At 37.4% G+C, this 19,317-nt stretch overlaps 2 protein-coding genes across 2 annotated transcripts in view; both read left to right on the top strand.

Moving 5' to 3' along the window:
• LOC107659337 (beta-1,3-galactosyltransferase 2-like) overlaps positions 1 to 18,628 on the top strand; it is a 23,638-nt gene extending 5,010 nt beyond the window's left edge. Inside the window, exons 2-3 of the mRNA XM_016448250.1 lie at positions 77 to 1,235; positions 18,617 to 18,628. Of these exons, the coding sequence (XP_016303736.1) occupies positions 105 to 1,184 (1,080 nt within the window). The 5' untranslated portion in view covers positions 77 to 104 and the 3' untranslated portion in view covers positions 1,185 to 1,235; positions 18,617 to 18,628. The remainder of the gene's footprint in view (positions 1 to 76; positions 1,236 to 18,616) is intronic.
• Positions 11,936 to 14,754, top strand: LOC107659297 (beta-1,3-galactosyltransferase 1-like). Its single transcript, XM_016448184.1, has 2 exons — positions 11,936 to 11,973; positions 13,280 to 14,754. The coding sequence occupies exons 1-2, from the start codon at positions 11,936 to 11,938 to the stop codon at positions 14,379 to 14,381; spliced, it is 1,140 nt and encodes a 379-aa protein (XP_016303670.1). The 3' UTR covers positions 14,382 to 14,754.
• Positions 18,629 to 19,317: the final 689 nt, after the last annotated feature.

Genomic DNA, 19,317 nt, shown 5'->3' with positions numbered 1-19,317 from the left:
TTCATTCAGGCAAAATCTAGTCCAAGTCAGATTATTTTGTATTTTAACCTTTCTGTTTCTCTTTCTTTTCTCTCAGGTCCTGTCTGGCTCAAGGGAGAGTTTTTATGGGTCACATCAAACCAGGATTTGTTGTGCTGGTCACATTGATATTTTTGTCTATTATTGCTTATATTTATGATTTCTCTCTCATGCCAGTCACTCTCCCTCTCACCTGGTTTAACAATGCAAAACAAACTAAATTATACAATGCAGTGTCTGAGGGCTTGTCTGGCAAAATAAATGTCTGGAATTTTTCAACTAAAACTATTGAAACGTCTACCACAGAGAAAAAACCCACTGCATCCATTAGAACAGAAGACATTTCAGTTCACCAATATCTAGCACATCCAAGCAATTATCATTTCATTCTGGACGAACCTGATAAATGCAAGCAGGATCCGTTCCTGGTCTTGATGGTCCCTGTGGCCCCCCATCAGCTGGAGGCTCGTAATGCCATCCGCAGCACATGGGGGAATGAGAGCTCAGTGCAGGGAAAAGCAGTGCTGACTCTGTTCTTGGTGGGTTTGACTGGAGGAGCCGAAGCTCAACAGCAGCTGGAGGAAGAGAGTCGACAACACAGAGATTTACTGCAGAGCAACTTTGTGGACTCCTACTTCAATCTGACCATAAAGACCATGGTGATCATGGACTGGTTGGCCACTCGTTGCCCTCAAGCAGCTTATGCTATGAAGGTTGATGCTGACATGTACATAAACCTGGAGAACCTGATGACCCTCCTGTTGGCACCCAACACACCCAGACAGAACTACATCACAGGGTATTTGATGTGGAACCAGTTTGTCATCAGAGACAAAAACTCTAAATGGTACGTTCCAGAGGAGCTGTACCCCGAATCAAAATACCACACGTATGTGCTTGGAATGGGATATGTTTTCTCCAATGACCTTCCTCCTAAAATATTGGAGGCTTCTGAAGCCATAAAGCCCTTTAACATAGAGGACGCGTATGTGGGCGCTTGTCTGAAACGGTTGGGCATAAATCCCTCTGGCGCTCCAGATCCTTCTCAGTTTCGTACCTATGTGAATGATCCTAAAAGTACGGACCTTTCCAAGCTCATTACAGCAATTGCGGGGTCACCGGAGAAGGTAATAGAGTTCTGGCAAAATGTGAAGGGACACGAATGAACAGATAAACCCGCACACAAGGAACAGGAATGAGCAAAATGAAGACACAATGTCCCAAAGCCCGCGCTGACTGATGCGCTCTTTACAAATTCAAATGTTGCCGCTTCAAACGACGGCAGGATAATCAAACGCTCATTGGCTCTCGCCTGCATTCGTCACAGATTGCGACATGCCGTGTTTCTGTGTTTGAATAATGCGCGCGTGCCTTCACGAGTTCACGGAGTGGATCGGGAAAATTATCTGGATAATATTTTCAGAGATTAACAACATGAATGCTGCTCTGGATCACACAAACCTACTGTATTCCGCCAGAGAGGACTGCGGGTGCAACGCATCGTCATTTGGATTACTTTTGGTACTGCTTTTGACATTTTTGCAATAAATAAATGATTGTAATTGCATGTATCTGTCTGTCATGCTTTTCTTATACTGTACAGAAATGTTTAGGTTCTTAATACAAACGTACAAAAGTGTACGTTTTGTGCTTGTAAATGTTACGTATTAATACCTACGTATAAACATGAGACCAGGCTGAATTGTAATGTATTATTGTATTGGTAGCCTAATGTAGCATCAAGTATTTTAAGTTACCTTTATTTGGGGGCTTTTCTCAGCAAATGTTGAATATGTATATATTACATACATACAGTGCCTTGAGAAAGAATACCTGCCTGTCAGTGTATGTTTTTGCATACCTCCTCGCACCCTGTTCACACAGACATGATACATCACCAACGCTACTGCTATTACACTACTGCAGACCGATAGAGAATGGAAAGTGTTATTACTGTAATCAGTTTTGGGGAAAGTTACTTTTAAAAGTAATGCATTACAATATTGCGTTACTCCCTAAAAAAGTAACTACGTTACTTAATTACTTTTTATGGAAAGTAATGCGTTATGTTACCTTTTGGTTGCTTTTTAAATCTGGGCAGGGCTTACTTGTTTGTTTTTAGTATAAAAAAGTTCTTCTTTTACAAATGTAAAAGCCCTTTCACAACAAAAGTGAAATGAATACACCTCAGGCTGAAGGAGATGTAAATTCACGTCTGTACAGTAGAGGGCGCTGCTCAAACAAATTGCATAAATAATATGACTCAGGAAAAGAAAGTTTAACACTATTCAGCAATAACAAAAATGAAACACAAATGTGTCATTTTTGCTTAGTATGGTTGAATCGGATCATCAAAGGTCAGTAGCAAAAACATTGGTTAATAAAATGGGATTAAATACAAAAATTATATTTGTCTTATTTAACATATTTAATTTTGCAGGTTTGTATAATACTCTGAGTTTGCATTTGACTGTTTTTGTTCATTTTGAGGAATACTGAATCTGTTTTTGTGCAGGTGAGATGAGTAAATATATATTCATATTTAGTCTAGAGCAGTGTTTCCCAACCTTTTTTTAGTCGCGGCACCCTTGTTACAGCACAGTAGAGCTATTGCAGACAGAAACAATACTGTACTACATCGATGTTTCCTGTCGGCTCGATTTTTGAGTGGACTTTCCTGTTCCGATGAGCATCAACGGTATATGAGTGGAGCGACTGAGCGGAGCGCACGCGCATAGAGCGAGATAACACGCAGAGCATCACACCACATGCTCTCGACAGACGGCACCCCGGTTGGGAAACACTGGTCTAGAGTAACAGTAACATCATGTTCACACAGCAAGCACAACATCTCTGCACTTACTCCTGATTTCTCTCAACATGGCAACACGAGAGCTGTCAGTCAAGACATGGGAAACAAAGTAACTTGCATTAGGCCTACTTACTTGAAAAAGTAACTCAGATATGTCCTTCTAAATTAAAAAGTAATGCGTCACTTTACTAATTACTTAAAAAAAAGTAATCTGATTATGTAACTCGTGTTACTTGTAAGGCATTACCCCCAACACTGACTGTAATATTATGTGCTTTGTACTCTTTCCTCACCGGTGAATGAGACACGAGTTAATCTGACAGCTTTGCATTACACCCTCCACCAACGCCGTCTCTCATCGTGTCGCTGATTAGCCTCTGGTTTACCTGTGCACATGTTCTTGTGTTTTGAAAGGAGGCGTGGTGGCTTTGGAGAGTGATTTTCAGGGAGGGTGGGATATGCTTTCAAAGCTAGCTTGATATTGCTAGCCTCTCTGAATTCGCCTACCCTTCCTTTACTTTTAAAAAGGATAGCCTATCCTCAAAATTTTAAGGTGGAAAAACTCCCCCAGAAAAAGTAGCTTACAATTTAATGTTAATAAAATATCAAGTTTTAATTTCAGGTCTCCAGAATGTGTATTTCTTTATTGTAATTTCAACATTGCAAACCATAAAATATTCAAATAAAAAAAAAATACATAGGCCAACATAAAATAAAAATAAATAAATAGCCTAAATAAATAAACGTCAGGCCGCTACAATTTAGTGTGCCTATTTTAATATCCACAAATATTTATAATACTTATCCACTGCTAAGAGAACCAGTTGATTCAATAAAAATTTAACTCAAGCTATAGATTGTAAAAAAAGTATCATGCTTTGTGTGTGTTTTTTAAGCAGCTACTGAACAAATAGATCTTCCTCATGCTATGCTTTTTGGAGTTACAATGAAAAACCAACTGTGACAGTTGAGCGGTATGTACATAAAATGAAAATGTGCAATTGATTTATTTTATTTGGGTTCTGTATTTTTGTATGGGATGCACATTTTTCCAGGGGTTTCAGAACAGCGTAATCAAAACTGCGTCATCAGGTCCTGATCGCAGGTGTTTCATGTCAGATTACATTCATACTGTTATAAATTCAGATACCTGTCCTGATTGCAGGGGGTTTCGTTTATATATAATATAAAAGGTATTTGACACGAAACCCCTGCGATCAGGACAGGTATCTGAAGTTACTGTATATGAATATAAAAGGTATTTGACATGAAACCCCTGCGATCATATACTTAGCACAGCTCTCCTCAATAAGTCGGATGATATTAATAATTGATTCTTGTTTATAGTGCAAACAATACAAGTTTACACACCAAAGAGTAATAGTTAGAGATAAGAGTTTAAAACTGTCAGGATCCTATTTTTATCCTGTTTTTGAGAATGCCTTGTGTGCCGAGATTTTTTTTTTTTTCGCCTCTTACACAAACTGCCACAACCCTCACCAGGGTGTCATCAACAGGGCATCTTTTTGTATTTGTTATTTTTAGTTCCTCTTTTCAAATAATTTTCACCAGACTGGTTGTGGTTGTTTTCACCCTGCCCCCCCATATATATACAGTGGTGGAAAGAGTACTGAAAAAATATACTCAAGTAAAAGTACCATTACCTTCCAAAAAATGTAGTGTGAGTAGAGTAAAAGTACTTGTCCAAAAAACTACTTGAGTAAGAGTAAAAGAGTAGCCTATTTAAAAGTACTCATGAGTTTTGAGTAGTGAATACTGAGCTGTGGATTCTTCCCCCTCATAATAAATGCTGTACACCGCAATTTATACATTTTAAAAACGTTGTACAATCTGTAATTCCCATTACACATTTACTCGAATTGTTATGCTGATAATACAATTTGTAAGTAACTTTTTCAAAGGAAAACACACACATGTCTTTGCTGAGCCGCAGCGGTCTTTTGTACTCTCAGTTGTATTTACCCCTGGCATTGATTGTGTATGTTCTTAGCAATGCAATAAAAAAATAAAATAAAAAAAATGAACGCCGCGGGTCATCAATAAGGTGCAGGTTGGTCCTCAATTTGTTTCCAACACACTTTTTCACAGCGCGCGCACTTCCAGCAGCCATGATAACAGTTGGCGGTTAAAGTTTTCTATGCACAATTTGATTTGACGAAAGTCACGAGACCTATTACTATCTATCCAATCACGTTGATGGATAAAAATAAAATTAAAATAAGCATGTAACAACCACAAACGGAGGAAAATAGCGGAGTAAAAGTACCGATACATCACTTAAAATGTACTCAAGTAAAAGTAAAAGTACACCATTTTTAAACTACTCAAAAAAGTACAATTACTGATAAAAACTACTTAATTACTGTAACGTGAGTATTTGTAATTCGTTACTTCACACCCCTGTATATATATATATGTATATATAGAAGCACCAGTTAAGCTGTGATACCAAACAGGACCACAGGGAGAAGCCAAAAGACCACTAAACCTGCTGCCTTAACCTGACTGTACATGCTACTATACGGATCCATTCAGAATAACTGAACCACTGACCAGCGCATAATCTAAAACACTTTCAGCTGGTGTAGCGATGAAACATGCTACCTATCAGATTGTGCTACCAAAAATATATTGCATTGTTTTAAGGGTAAGTTTAGGGTAAGGGTAGGTATGGACGGGTAGGTTTAGGGTTGGGGTATGGACATTAAAAAAAGCCTGAAACTACATGAATAAGATGCTGGTAGCACAATCTGATAGGTAGCATTTGTCGCTATCAATTTGTGCTACCTATCTTTTTAATGGGAGGTAGCACAAATCATCAGAACACTGGCACTACATTCAGACAGATGTCTTCGGGCCACTGCATTGTGTCTTGTGCTGTTTTTCAAGCATGTCGAAATTAAGTTAATGAAGTTAATTCACAGTCAGTGCTCTTTTTATGTGAGTCATTACAGGGCGTGTGACATCTGTTGAAAGGGCCATTATGTCTGACTCTGAAGATTAGAAGCAATTCTACTGGTATCACATATTCATTCTTCTGGGTTTGAGGAAAGCATCAGGGGGTACTGGTGAGGGTGTGACAGGAGTGCAGGCCTGGTTGAGTAGGCAAGCTGTGAGATTCATCTGGGTGGAGGGTGGAGAGGAGAATTTGATGGTTCCCATTGTTTACTTATGCAAGGAAATTTTTGTTAAGTTATTCATTCATTTTTGGGGTGGCAGTTCCTGGTTGATCATGGACAGTAAGGCGAGAGCAACGGAAACCATGATAGTTGGTCGTAATCTTGATGGCAGAAGTCTGCATGAACCGGAAGTTGCTGTCGACTTTACTTCAGTATTGTGATGTATTTCCAACTAAAACAAAATACTGACTAGAGGGCAGGGTTTTATTTTAGTGCAACTCCTCTCCATCTCTCGCTCACAGCAAACTTAACAGTTAAAGGGGAGTGGTTAAGGATATCTTGCCCAAACCATCAGGAACGCCATTTCAGAGCATAAGGAAATGTTAAGATTTTGAAGATTAGCAAGACAAACAATTAATTCACTGGATTAATTTGCACACATTAATTGCTCACCTAAAATTAGCTATGTGTGCTTACAAAGTAAAGGGTGTAAATGTTGATTTCAGATTTACTAAAAAGGGCAAATTAGTGTGTGTCCGCAGTCCCATAAAAGTGTTGATAAGAGTGGAAAGTTCTGCAGGTGATATATGTAAAGGCCGGGACACACCAAGCCGACAGTCGGCCGTCGGTGAGCGTCTGTCTGGGTTCAGTATAATAACTATGGTAAAGTTTTCTTGTGTGAATCATGTGTGTTAACATTTGAAAATAAGGAGGAGGCACAGTCAGTCTAGTGCAGAGAAGTGGAAAAAGAGGAAAGAAAGTGAGCAAGATTAAGGTAAGTTATGGATTTTTAAAGTAGACTGTTGAAATGGCAACAGTCTTATCGGATTAATTTGCATTTTGCGAGCACTTTGAGATGCTGTGCCAGTGTAATAACAGTGTCATCCACAGTACAGTAATAAACATGAACGGTATTGCTATTGTGGGCACTTCAAAATACGTGACTAATTCTAGATATTTTATCATCTGTATGACTTAGATTTTTAGAACGCACTGGGCGTTTGCTGCATAAAATTTCAGTCAGGTTTTCTCATTGATCTGAACAAAAGCAGCATATGGTCTGAATAAAAAGTGCACTCTCTGACAGGAGGTGGCGCTTTAGGAACAGCAGAAATACTTCAGTTACCATGGTTACCCCTGTACACAAAGCAGCACCTAACTTTGGTGCATCCCAAATTGCATACTTATGCAATATTCTATGATGTTTTGTAGCATAAATAATGCGAGCAGTGTGTTTACACTGAAAATTCTGAAATAACCGAAAAAATGAAGTGTGGAATGTTGGACACTTCATGAGAGAGGGGCTATCAGACTCCGATTATTAATGACAAAATAACCTTCATTAACCCTCATAATTCATACACTACATGGTTGAGTACATAGTGCATAAATACATAGTGTATAAGTGCATAGTGTATAGTGCGTCATTTAGGACACAGTTTTTCTGTTTCTGACACCGGCTTGTCACGGAGGTCAAAGGAAGTCAAACACTATCTTTTATTGGGATCAAAGCAGGAGATAAAAAAAGACAAACATTCCGGCTATCTGCCTTCATCAGTGTTTCTTGAAATAAAAGAAGTGTTAACTGAAATAAAATATATATATAAAAAAAACTTTAGCTAGTTATTTAAAACTGAAATAAAGTAACTGTATATACATTTAAAATAAAAAAAAACAAAAAACAAAAGACAAAACCAGCTAAACAATGAAATTGACATCAGAAAATATAAAAATAATTCAAAATATTAACAAAAACTATTATATTACCTCAATGATATTAAAATAGCATTGCTTTACAATAAGGTGTCAGTGTAAGATATGTACGTTGGGGGATGGACCCTCAAAATGCTAGGACCGTCCCTGGCCTCAAATACTTATATGAGCGGTGTGTTATTCGGCATTGCTAAATACGATGGTTGTTATCAGGGAATAACACACCTCGGAATGTCCAGCACACCTGTCTGTAATTATCAAGCAACCCTGAACACCTTGATTAGCTGGTTCAGGTGTGTTTGACTGGGGTTAGAGCTGAAATCTGCAGGATGGTAGCTCTCCAGGAGCAGGGTTGGACACCCCTGCCCTAGGCAATTGCCTGCTCTGCCTATAGCTAGCGCCGTATGGAAGCATATGGGTAGCAAAATGCATTTTGAAATGCAATATGCAAAATGGCAATGCAATATGTAAAATGGCAATGTATTTCTGTATTTAAATTTACATTTTACCATACATATGTGCAACATTAATTGCAAAATGAGGAGTGTGGTATTCAAGTGATATCGGAGCTCTAACCATTTCACTGTTTGCATCACTCTGTTTGCAGTATTTCCCACAGCGAGCGTCACGGCGGAAGCCCAAACCCGCTATAATTTTTATAAGGAATACTGTTATTATATTACAGAATGTAGCATTAAGAGTTTTTAGGTGAGAATGTACTTGTTTAGACTTCAAATATGTGGTTTGTTAATAACTATGAAGCGGCCGACAGTGATGCTTTATTTACAAACAAACAAGCAGTGAATGGAGGACGTGGTGTTCGGATTTGTTTTTGTTGTGTGTGTGGTGTTGTGTCGTGGGTTTCGTAATAGCAGAGATGAAATGTAAACACAATTTACGCGACTGAAAAAAACGTGAAAATCGGACTAAATCCCCTATGACAACTTGAAGTGTTATCATCGAGGCTGAAAAAAGAACACAACGCTGCAGACAACAGGTAAATGCCATTATCTCTGTTTTCCATGTTCGTGGAGTAAATATTTTTCATGGCTTTTTTAAAATGCCGGGTAGCCGGTGTTTCATGTGCGTTTGGCCAATCAGCGTACACTTACGTCACTGATAGCTTCTATAGAACTGCTTTAGACCCTACTCTGAAGTAGGAGCTAATTTAGTTCCCCCAAACGGAGTTCCTAGAACTAAATACAATGCAAACACGCCAAAAAGCGTGAACTTCCGCCAATAGTTCTAGGAAACTATGAAAAGGTTCCTCCGGTGCGAAAGCACCTTATTTCAGGTAGATTTTTGAAGTGTGGATCCACACACTCTAATGGCTAATATTACCCATGCATTGCACTTTGGCGAAGGATTTGGTTCAGAACTTTAAACACAAATAAAACGCATTAAAAAACTAAGGCTAAGCATTAGAAAATAAGGGCCTTATTTCAGGTAGATTTGTGAAGTAGCCTATGTATCCACACACTCTAATGGCTAATATTACCCATCACTGCGCTTTGGCGAAGGATTTGGTTCAGAACTACAAACACCTTAAAAAACTACAAACACTGGCCATTAACATTTAAATGAATCATTATGCAGAAAATATGAGGAGAGTTATCCGCATGAAAGACCCGCGGCTGCAGGGGCAGAGCCAGGGGGTGGCCGTGGCCACCACTGACGAAAGCTTGCATGGCCACCCGACTCAAAACTGCAGTTTTTGTCCCTTTTTTCTTGACAAGAAATGCATTTATTAAGATGCGGAACCACCGTATCTCTTTCATAGTTGCCAAGTCCGCGTATTATACGTGACTTTGGGCTTCTTTTTTTGTAAAGTTGCGTGAAAAAATCCGGGTTGCGGTTTTTTGGGTTTATTTTTAAAAATATGGTTGCTTGTTAGGGAAATCTGACAAGCAACTTCGTTTCTTTATTTATGTTCGCCGTATTGTCCAATGCATTGGTTGACACTCTGTCTGCTCACAGTTAATAGCCAACCAGTGCAATAATATAAGTGCTGCAGCTTAATTTGCCAAATTTGCAAAACCACCCCAGACTGGTTGCTGGCCCCTCCCTAGCCACCCAAAACATCCTGGCTCCGCCACAGCGCGGCTGGCAGATCAGCGTGCTATTTTTCTCTCCAATATGGTAGAATGTTAAATTAAATGAAAGTGGAGGGTGTTGACTGTGATAAGATGATTGACAGGTCAGTTTACAGTGACAGGGTGTGTGTAACAGGTGCAACAGAGCGTCCGTTAAAGACACAATTGTATGACGTGATAGGATGTCCCAAAACTTGCCTGCTCTTCTACTACACACTTCAAATGTATGTACTTTTTCTTCACAGTACATATTTTAAGGGTGTAGTATAAGTAGGCACATTGCGCAGCAAGATATTTGAATCCACTGCGGAAAGAAGGAGTTCTGCACAAAAAAGGTTTTTAGAGACACTCCGTTGTTGTTTCTCATGCATTTACACACTCGTGCAATCGAACTGTTGTATAAACGCAATATAACATTTGTAGCCGTGCTATATGGCTGTATATCGGCATGCGGCATTCTACTGCTTGTGTGATATTGCTCATTTATAAAATGGACATTATATATGAAATATAGGCAACAGGTTTAGGGTTACTCGCATGTAATTATGCATAATTTATTATTATAATAGTAAGTACATATAATATGTGTGTAACAAGGACACCTTAAAATAAAGTGTTACTGAAAAATATATATTTAAAACAAGGAAGGAGCATAATTTGTCAAGAATAAGAACAGTTTGAAATTGTGGTTCATTTTTTTAAGACTGAAAGAAGGGTTAATTCATTTTATTGTGAATGTAAATGGTCATACGTGTCTTAAAGCAACGTAGACTTTGAGCACCATGTTTGGTAGTGCATAATTAGAACTCTTTACATGCTCTTCATGTGTCATTAATGTGCTGACTATTTGTACACTTAAAACCCATTAGTATATTTGTTTTTACAGAAATGAATCAGTCCCATCTGGTTATTCCTGATCAATTTATCGTGCATGCATTTCATATCCATTATATGAAAATCTTCCATAGTTTGTTTGGGGCTGGTCAGTAAAATCTGTACAATAATATGACTAGCAGTTATCAGGCATGTTGGTCCTGTTTTTTTTAATGTTAGCATTATCTTCTGCAGGATGGTAGCAAATTACAGATAGTATTGAGTATGTTTACATATAAATAAAAAAAAAAAAACGGACTCCTAAAACAACCAGCTTATAATGAAAATATAAAGCATGTTTTAAAACAATAGTTCACCCTAAAATTCTTCTTTCATTTACTCACCCTCATGTCGTTTCCAACCTGTATGACCTTCTGTTTTCTGTGGAACACAAAATAACTTGTTTTGATGAATATCAGGTTGCGTGAATCCAATATAATGGAATTATGGAATGGAAAAATAATGACTCAAATGAATTTTTATTACAACACCAGAGAGTGTAAGCAAATGACATGTGGCGAAACGGGTAAAAAAAAATATGTAAAAAAAAATGTTGATTAATTTGGGTTGGGACTACATGAATAATTTTGTTACATTAACTGAAACAGCATGGGTGGATTCTGCACTGCTACGACAACAACAATATAAAAAAGAAATTGTACATTGCGAACATTCTGTACATTTAATTTATCAACTGTTTGGGGTACTGGTTCAGACAGAGCCAAAAACTACCAGAAATACTGGTTTCACAACATTGTTTCTGCTTTTGCACGTCCACCTGTTCACTTTTTACGTGAACAAAAGCTAAAGTATACAGTGGAACTGGTAATGAATAAAACTCCAGACATCAGTGTAAACAAACCAAAAAGAAATATGGAAGATTTCTCAAGGAAACATTATTCCATTCAGTACATTGACCTTCAAGGTTTAAGTTTTTCACCCCATTTCCTGTAAGTATCAAATTCATTCTGACAATAAAAGGGGCTCCTGGAAAATGTGTAGCTATTATGTTACTCACAGCAACAAAACAAACCCCACATAATGAGGACAATACCTTAGAGAGGATGTTCCCATAGGTTCCTGATGTGTGTAGTTTTAAGCTATCTATCTATCTATCTATCTATCTATCTATCTATCTATGATACATACAAAATGAGTATCATTAAAGAAGGATACGTTTCAGTTGTGGGTTTGTTCACCTGTACATCACAGGTGCAAAAAAAAAACAAAAAAACAAAAAAAAAAACCTTCCCAGCTCCACCCCTCCTCCCCACCTGTTGCTAGGTATGAGAGACGGGTATTTCAGCAGGGAATACATGAAGCAGTAAGATCATAGCCGAACTCCCCAGAATGGCTACTAAAAAGATTTGGCAAAGGTAAGCAATTTCGTCTTTAATAATTTTTTTTGCTTCATGTTATTTACGTACAACATCTTATTACAATCTTAGTAACTTGATGTGCTTTGAAATTAAACTGAAATCAAATTAGGACAATTAGCTGTGCTAATACTAAACATATCTGCATTGATTAGAAGGTGATCGGATGTAAAAAAATATATTTCACTTTGTTTTGTTCAGTGTCTTTCAATTTGTGATAGAAAAGGGAAACTGAAAGTCAAATGTAAGATGATACAGAGGAAGAAGAAATGTATTATTAAAGCAGGAAACAAAGTAACACGTTGGGACTTGAGACTTCATAACAAAACTGCCAGTCCTGGCAGTCAAATTTAAATTAATTTTACATTTAAAAATTTAAATTATTATTTTTGTAAAATTCAGAAATGTACATAGAACAGCGTATGTTGTAAGTTGCAGGTTTTATCTTTGTAAGAACTGCATTTTAATTGTATCTTAAATATATGCCAAGTTGGCTGGTTTTCCAGGAAATTAAACACCAATGCAAATCACCTGCAAGCATAGACTAGATAACATCTTGATTCAAGTTACCTTGTTAAACACTGTTCCTCTGGAACACCCTTACATAAAAATAGCACTTACAGCATTCGAAATGCCTTGCTGTCAAAATATGTACTGCATTTGATGAAGAACTTGTTTCTCGACCTTAATTCATGTATGTAATGTAATTCATAAATGTCATTTTGATCCACCTATAGCCAAACACTTTCTCCCACTATTTTCGAATATGAAGACTAGCCTAGCGTCAACTAATAGCCTAACATGTTTATCAGATGCCTACTTCAGAATGGTAGCAAAACAGAAGGCCATATGGGAATTTGTAGAATAAAATATACAAAAAAAATGACTCTTATCATCAGGTTTCTTTTATGAAACTTTTAAAATAGATACATTTGCGTTTTCTCGCCTTTCTGTCCTCTAGTCCGCGAATTAGAAATCTATACCGATTTGAATCACACTGATGAATACTTCAATGATTCAACTCACTGAAGCGCATACATCTGATTTACTGAACTGAGCTACAAGCCATCTTTAACTGATGTCTATGTAAAAAATTAAGCACATGTAGGCCTACCTAAAGTTCATGAAACCTAAAAAGATTAGGGTTAAGGATTTGAGTTCGTAATGAATTACAGGCCTATTTAAAAACACATTTCAACTGTGGTTTCACTGTGAAATGCATTTTTGATCCGTTTCTCTTTTTTTCCTCTGCAGTTTGGCTCAGGATAGTGGTCCATTTATGCGTCACATTAAAAAGACATTTATTCTGCTGCTCACATTAGCATTTTTATTGTCTGCTGTTGCTTATGTCTCTGATTTGTCTTTTGAGACAATTGCATTCTCTCAGACCTGGTTGAATAATATCATGGATTGGAGTCATTTTAAGGTAATTAACAGCACTTTGGCTGATCGTACTCAAAAGGATTTATTAGCACCTTTGCCCAATCAACAAATCCAACCAAGAGGTACAACTGTTGAACAAACCACAGACATTCCTATCTATCATCATGTGGCTCATCCACGCAACTATCATTTCATTCTGGACGAACCTGATAAATGCAAGCAGGATCCGTTCCTGGTCTTGATGGTCCCTGTGGCCCCCCATCAGCTGGAGGCTCGTAATGCCATCCGCAGCACATGGGGGAATGAGAGCTCAGTGCAGGGAAAAGCAGTGCTGACTCTGTTCTTGGTGGGTTTGACTGGAGGAGCCGAAGCTCAACAGCACCTGGAGGAAGAGAGTCGACAACACAGAGATTTACTGCAGAGCAACTTTGTGGACTCCTACTTCAATCTGACCATAAAGACCATGGTGATCATGGACTGGTTGGCCACTCGTTGCCCTCAAGCAGCTTATGCTATGAAGGTTGATTCTGACATGTACATAAACCTGAAGAACCTGATGAGCCTCTTATTGTCACCCAACACACCCAGACAGAACTACATCACAGGGTATTTGATGTGGGACCGGCCTGTTATCAGAGACAAAAACTCTAAATGGTACGTGGCAGAGGAATTGTACCCTGAACCAAAATACCCCACGTACCTGCTGGGAATGGGGTATGTTTTCTCCAATGACCTTTCAGAAAAAATAGTTGAGGCTTCCAAGGAAGTAAAAGCCTTTAACATAGAAGACGCATATGTGGGTGCTTGTCTGAAACAGTTGGGTGTTGCACCCTCATCTCCCCCAGACCCTTCACAGTTTAGAGCCTATCTGGGACAATATAATCGAGAAGATTTTCTCAGAGTTATTACGACAATCCTGGGATCCCCACAGCAGCTAATAGACATTTGGAAGGACGTAAAGAGGCCCACATAAAAGTACTGGAGCACAAACAAACAAAAAAAGAGAAACAAATGTCTGTTTTAAAAGAGAAGTCTATTTAAGGCCTCAGTCAATGAACATTTTTTAAATGTCTGAAAGCTGAGACTGGGACTATGACATACGCATGTGGACATGCTGACTCTATTTCGATGGGGCCAGGGGATCGTTTGAGGAGCCACTCACGCAAAATGCACTCCTGCGGAAGAACGTCTTGAGACACGTTTTTAGAGTTTAACTTTTTTAAAGTTTAACACAGCACTCTGCCTGAGGCACAAATGTCAACGAAATCAGCAATGTTTGTTTACATAGAAAAATAAAAGCAGAACAGTGGAACAAAAATGGTTGTGCAATATTACAATAACCTTTCATAGGCTCTATTACAACTTTTAATTTTAAATTTGTAGTTTTATGGATTTAACACAAAAGTATATACTGTATGTATACATACACAAACATAAATTCCATATAATAACAATTTTAACTGAAAGGTTGAACTGTGTTTGCAAAGCAAAGGTATTTTTCCGTAAATCTCTGTTGGGGCAGGTTGTCAACTGGTGTCATATTTACCTTGTAAATTGAAACTGTAAACGAATTAATTTACCATTTCTGTTGGCCAGAACAAGGGTTTGATTTATATGCATTATGTTTTTCATTTTTATTGTTTCATGGGTTATTATGCGTTTAAGAACTGATTTACTCTTTTAGTATCGCTGAAAAAAAAGTTTTCCTAGATCAATGCTCAATGTTCAGTGAAAGCTTTAACTCAAATGTGCCTCACCAGTCTAAAAAGAGTATTTAGTGAAACTGCAGATTTGTAAAAAAATATATATTTAAATGTATAAATGTATGTTTGTTTGTGAACTACGTGTTTTATCTTACAGTCATTACTGTAAAATAAGGTTTTATTTTACTTTTAAGGTTCATATTCTCAAACAATGATCTCAGCCTTGCATTTATTTTTGCTTTGGATAAAACTGCTAGATTTTTATACGGAAATTTTGTGATGCACTATTCTCAATTGTATCCTCTCACACGGGATATTATGCAAATCAGGATACACCCAGGTTTGACTATGCTACAAGTAATATGAATTTGATTATCTTTACCAGGTACACAGCTGGTAATACGAACACATGGTCCTACATTTCTAAGCAATGTAATATTATGAATTATGAATATATATGAGACGTTTCATCTAATCAGTAACTAATCATTTTGGGCAGAAAAACTTCCTGTTTGAGTGGGCGGCAGGCCAACTCATCCCACTGGTTCCCTCCACAAAAAGCTACAGCATTTGTCCATTGGCTTTGGGATTACTCCAGGAAATAAACTCTGTGACCAACAAAAGTTTATGATTCTTAGACATTTTATCAATATAATATTTACAAATCAACACAACATTTATGAATTTTGAAGCCTAAAATATAATCACTAGCCACCTTATTTGCATTCCTGCAGCACCTGAAGACTAGACAGGCTTTCTCAGTAATGATCCTTTTCTGAAGATATATAGCTCCATCAAGTGGTCACACAGTAACACAACATCCTATGGGCCTCTTTTATGACACACCAGCATAAATTAATTACGTGATTTCTATAGGAATGTCCTGCATACATACCAATGAAATGTATGAAATGAAATGAAAATGAAATGTTGATATCCTACAAGGAAACGATCACCGATGGTTAAAGAGTTTTAATTTTTCGTTTTGTCAGAAAAAAAGCAATGTCTTTAGACATTCGTGTTTAAATGCTGCACCCTGCTGGTGACTGTTATGAATTACTGTTCGGTCAGTGAATCAAGACGAGCTGTTTACATAATAAATTAAATTAATGAGCCACAATAGAGCACTGATTACCTGAAGCTTTTAATAGGTTTAACTGAACACAGATAGCACACGTACATCTGCAAGATGTCTTAAAGATTACTTGATCTGGAAAGCATCTGTACAAACACCCAAGTAGCAAATGTTTTCTGGCCCAGGGGCCCGTTCTTCGTACGTCGCTAACTCAGTTAGCTGGATTTGACTGTTGATGATTTGGCATGATCTTGGATAGTTTGGTTCTTTGAAGCAAATCCCGGAGTTGCTGTCAGAGCAACAGGTCCGTAAACTTAAACCTGTTCGGGAGCAGGCTTATTTCATGTAAACAGGATTAGATTGCGTCTTTTTAAGCAAAATTGATATTTAAAATCTGCCCGATACCACTGCTACAAGAGTACCCTACTAATCCAGGGACAATAAGTTAAAATAATAATAATTAAAAAATTTAGCAAAAGAAAATGAAGACCTCCAACCTGTGAAAAAATACAATGAGGAATAATGTTCCATATAATAGTTGTTTTTTTTTAAAGTATAATTAAGAGTGGTAAAATCTAAGAAGTTCAATCCTCCATTTTCAGTTGTGTTCATAGCGCATGAGATGCAGATCAAATTTAGAGTCGTGCATTAATTTGAGTGATGACAGCTATTATGGGAGCGGCTTGATGGAGCGCAGGAGATTATTATGATTTTTTTTGTTATTGAATCACTCAAATTCAACACTTTACAGTAGCCAGGGTTAAAGTATAATTAAGAGTGGTAAAATCTAAGAAGTTCAATCCTCCATTTTCAGTTGTGTTCATAGCGCATGAGATGCAGATCAAAGACATGTATAGACGCCCCATTCGACCGCTCCAGGCACGTAGATGCGGCCGCCATCTTGGAACGGTCAACTTGACGTCATTCACCATTCTGAAGGTTCACACTGAGCCGTTGAGCCGTTCTCGTGAATGACGTAAAGTTGACCATTACAATATGGCGGACGGCTTACGTATAGCTATTTTTATTATTTACAATCTTATTTTAGTTCTGAGGTTTATCTTCATATAAACAATAATTTTTACAACCGAAAAATAAAAACCATGCAAAAAGAAAAAAAAAAACTTTATTAATTACTGTATTAATTGTAATTAATGTGTATTCTACAATTTTTAGATTTATGGAATTCGGGTGCAGTAATTTGTTAAATTCTGCATATTACATTGAAAGGATCAATCAGATCACAGTTGTCATAAACATTTTTTCCACCCAATTTTCACCCATTTTTTCAAATGGATGTGACTTTTCAGAATTTTCATCATAAAATTGCAGTCAATTAGAAAAAAAAAAAACGGCTTACGTATAGCGGCCCATAGAAACAGTAGCTAATGAGGCATCTACCTATATATAAAGATGCAGACAGGGGCGTAATTTCCACCGGGGACTGGGGGGACATGGGGACATGCCCCCCCCCCACCTTCTGTCTACACCTGTTACACCAGCAACATGCCCGTGGACACTGCAGACTAGCGGTTTGCATGTGTACTGCACGTTGACGTGGACAACGACGCAGAAGTATAAATGAAAACTGACGCATAGCCTACGGCGTAAAGGCTACGGCGTAGGTCCGACGCAGAAGTATAAATCAGCTTTTAATGTTAGCCTACGTTGACTGAGCTAACATTAACATACAGCAGAAATGCCTCAGGGGGTACTCCACTCTAAAAAGTCTGGGAACCACTGATGTAGAACATTCTGTCCTGTGCAACAAGTGATTAATTTGATATTTTCAGGTACAGCGGTTAGTTTGAAATAAAAGTTTAACAGTGGAAATTGAGTCTCACATTATTTAAACATTAATGGTGAACATTTTCGACTTTATAAAACGATTCTCTCAAGTTTTGGCGATCGGCCGTTATTAAACAATAAAGAAAGTAAGACATCTTTTTCTTATACATAGTTTAGTAGCCTACTATTCTTTTTGGCAGAATTTATCATTAATCAACTTAATTATTTCCTGGATTTTGTATCACCATAGTCCCTAAATGTATGTACATGCAGGAAATGGGATTCAAATCGAAACATTTTCCCCCATTTTGTGTCCCCCCCACTTCTCAAACCAAAGTTACACCCTTGGATGCAGATAACATGATCTTGACCCTTAAGAAACTTTAATTAATGCTGTCACGTAACAAATCTGTTCAAATATAAAATTAAAAGAATTGCTAATTACTACATTGAAATAAAAATGTAAAGCCTGTACACATATTAGAAATCGTGAATATAAATAATTGGGAATCATGTAAAAAATTAAAATAAAATAAAATAAAAACCGTGCACATTTCATTTATCTATTATAAGATTTATGTAGTTTTGTTCGCTTGGCTGTTTCCTTATAAAAGTCCAGAAATTTGTCAAGATTTTCGTCAGGTGTCTTTTTTAATTATAAGACGTCTTTACGTTGCTGTCTTGCCGCCAGCCACTCGCTGCATTGCTGATCGTGGTTTCGAGTATCGATACATAGTCCCTTTTAAACCAACCCATGAACACGCAATTATCTCAGATAACTCAATCCAGCCAGACTAATCATCAACAACAGCTGCGTTCGAAGAACCGAATTATCCAGATCCTGATTAGCGCGATGATATCATCTTGGATGTGACATTTCATCTCGGATGTAATAAGCGATGTACGAAGAACGGGCCCCAGAACTGGGCCAAAACAGGTTTTATTATGGGTACCAATTCTCAGCCTTAAGTAAACCAGAATCCTCAAATCTGAGCCACACCTGAGCCTTATATAGCCCAGACCCAATACAGAATCTTAATATTTGATATTATTATATTGTGTATTAGCTACTATAATCGCCAGTATTCATTTTGTGAAATGTTTTGGTAATGTACACACAAACTATGCCAATAAAGTACATTAAACTGAATAGAAAATCAGCCTTAAAATCCACAAATCATGTAATTGTGCAATAAAAACGTATTGCATTGAAAATGTTTTATTTTTATAAAGAACAAATCAACCAATAAAGAGTGAGTGTATAAAGCATACAGTCTATAAGAGAAACGTAACAGACACATGTAATCACAAGAATTTATTGCAGAAATGTCAAAGAGCAGTAG

Source organism: Sinocyclocheilus anshuiensis, unplaced genomic scaffold (genome assembly GCF_001515605.1).
Source record: "Sinocyclocheilus anshuiensis isolate Anshui unplaced genomic scaffold, SAMN03320099.WGS_v1.1 scaffold912, whole genome shotgun sequence".
NCBI lineage: Eukaryota > Metazoa > Chordata > Actinopteri > Cypriniformes > Cyprinidae > Sinocyclocheilus > Sinocyclocheilus anshuiensis.
This window is presented reverse-complemented; position numbering and strand designations above follow the sequence as displayed.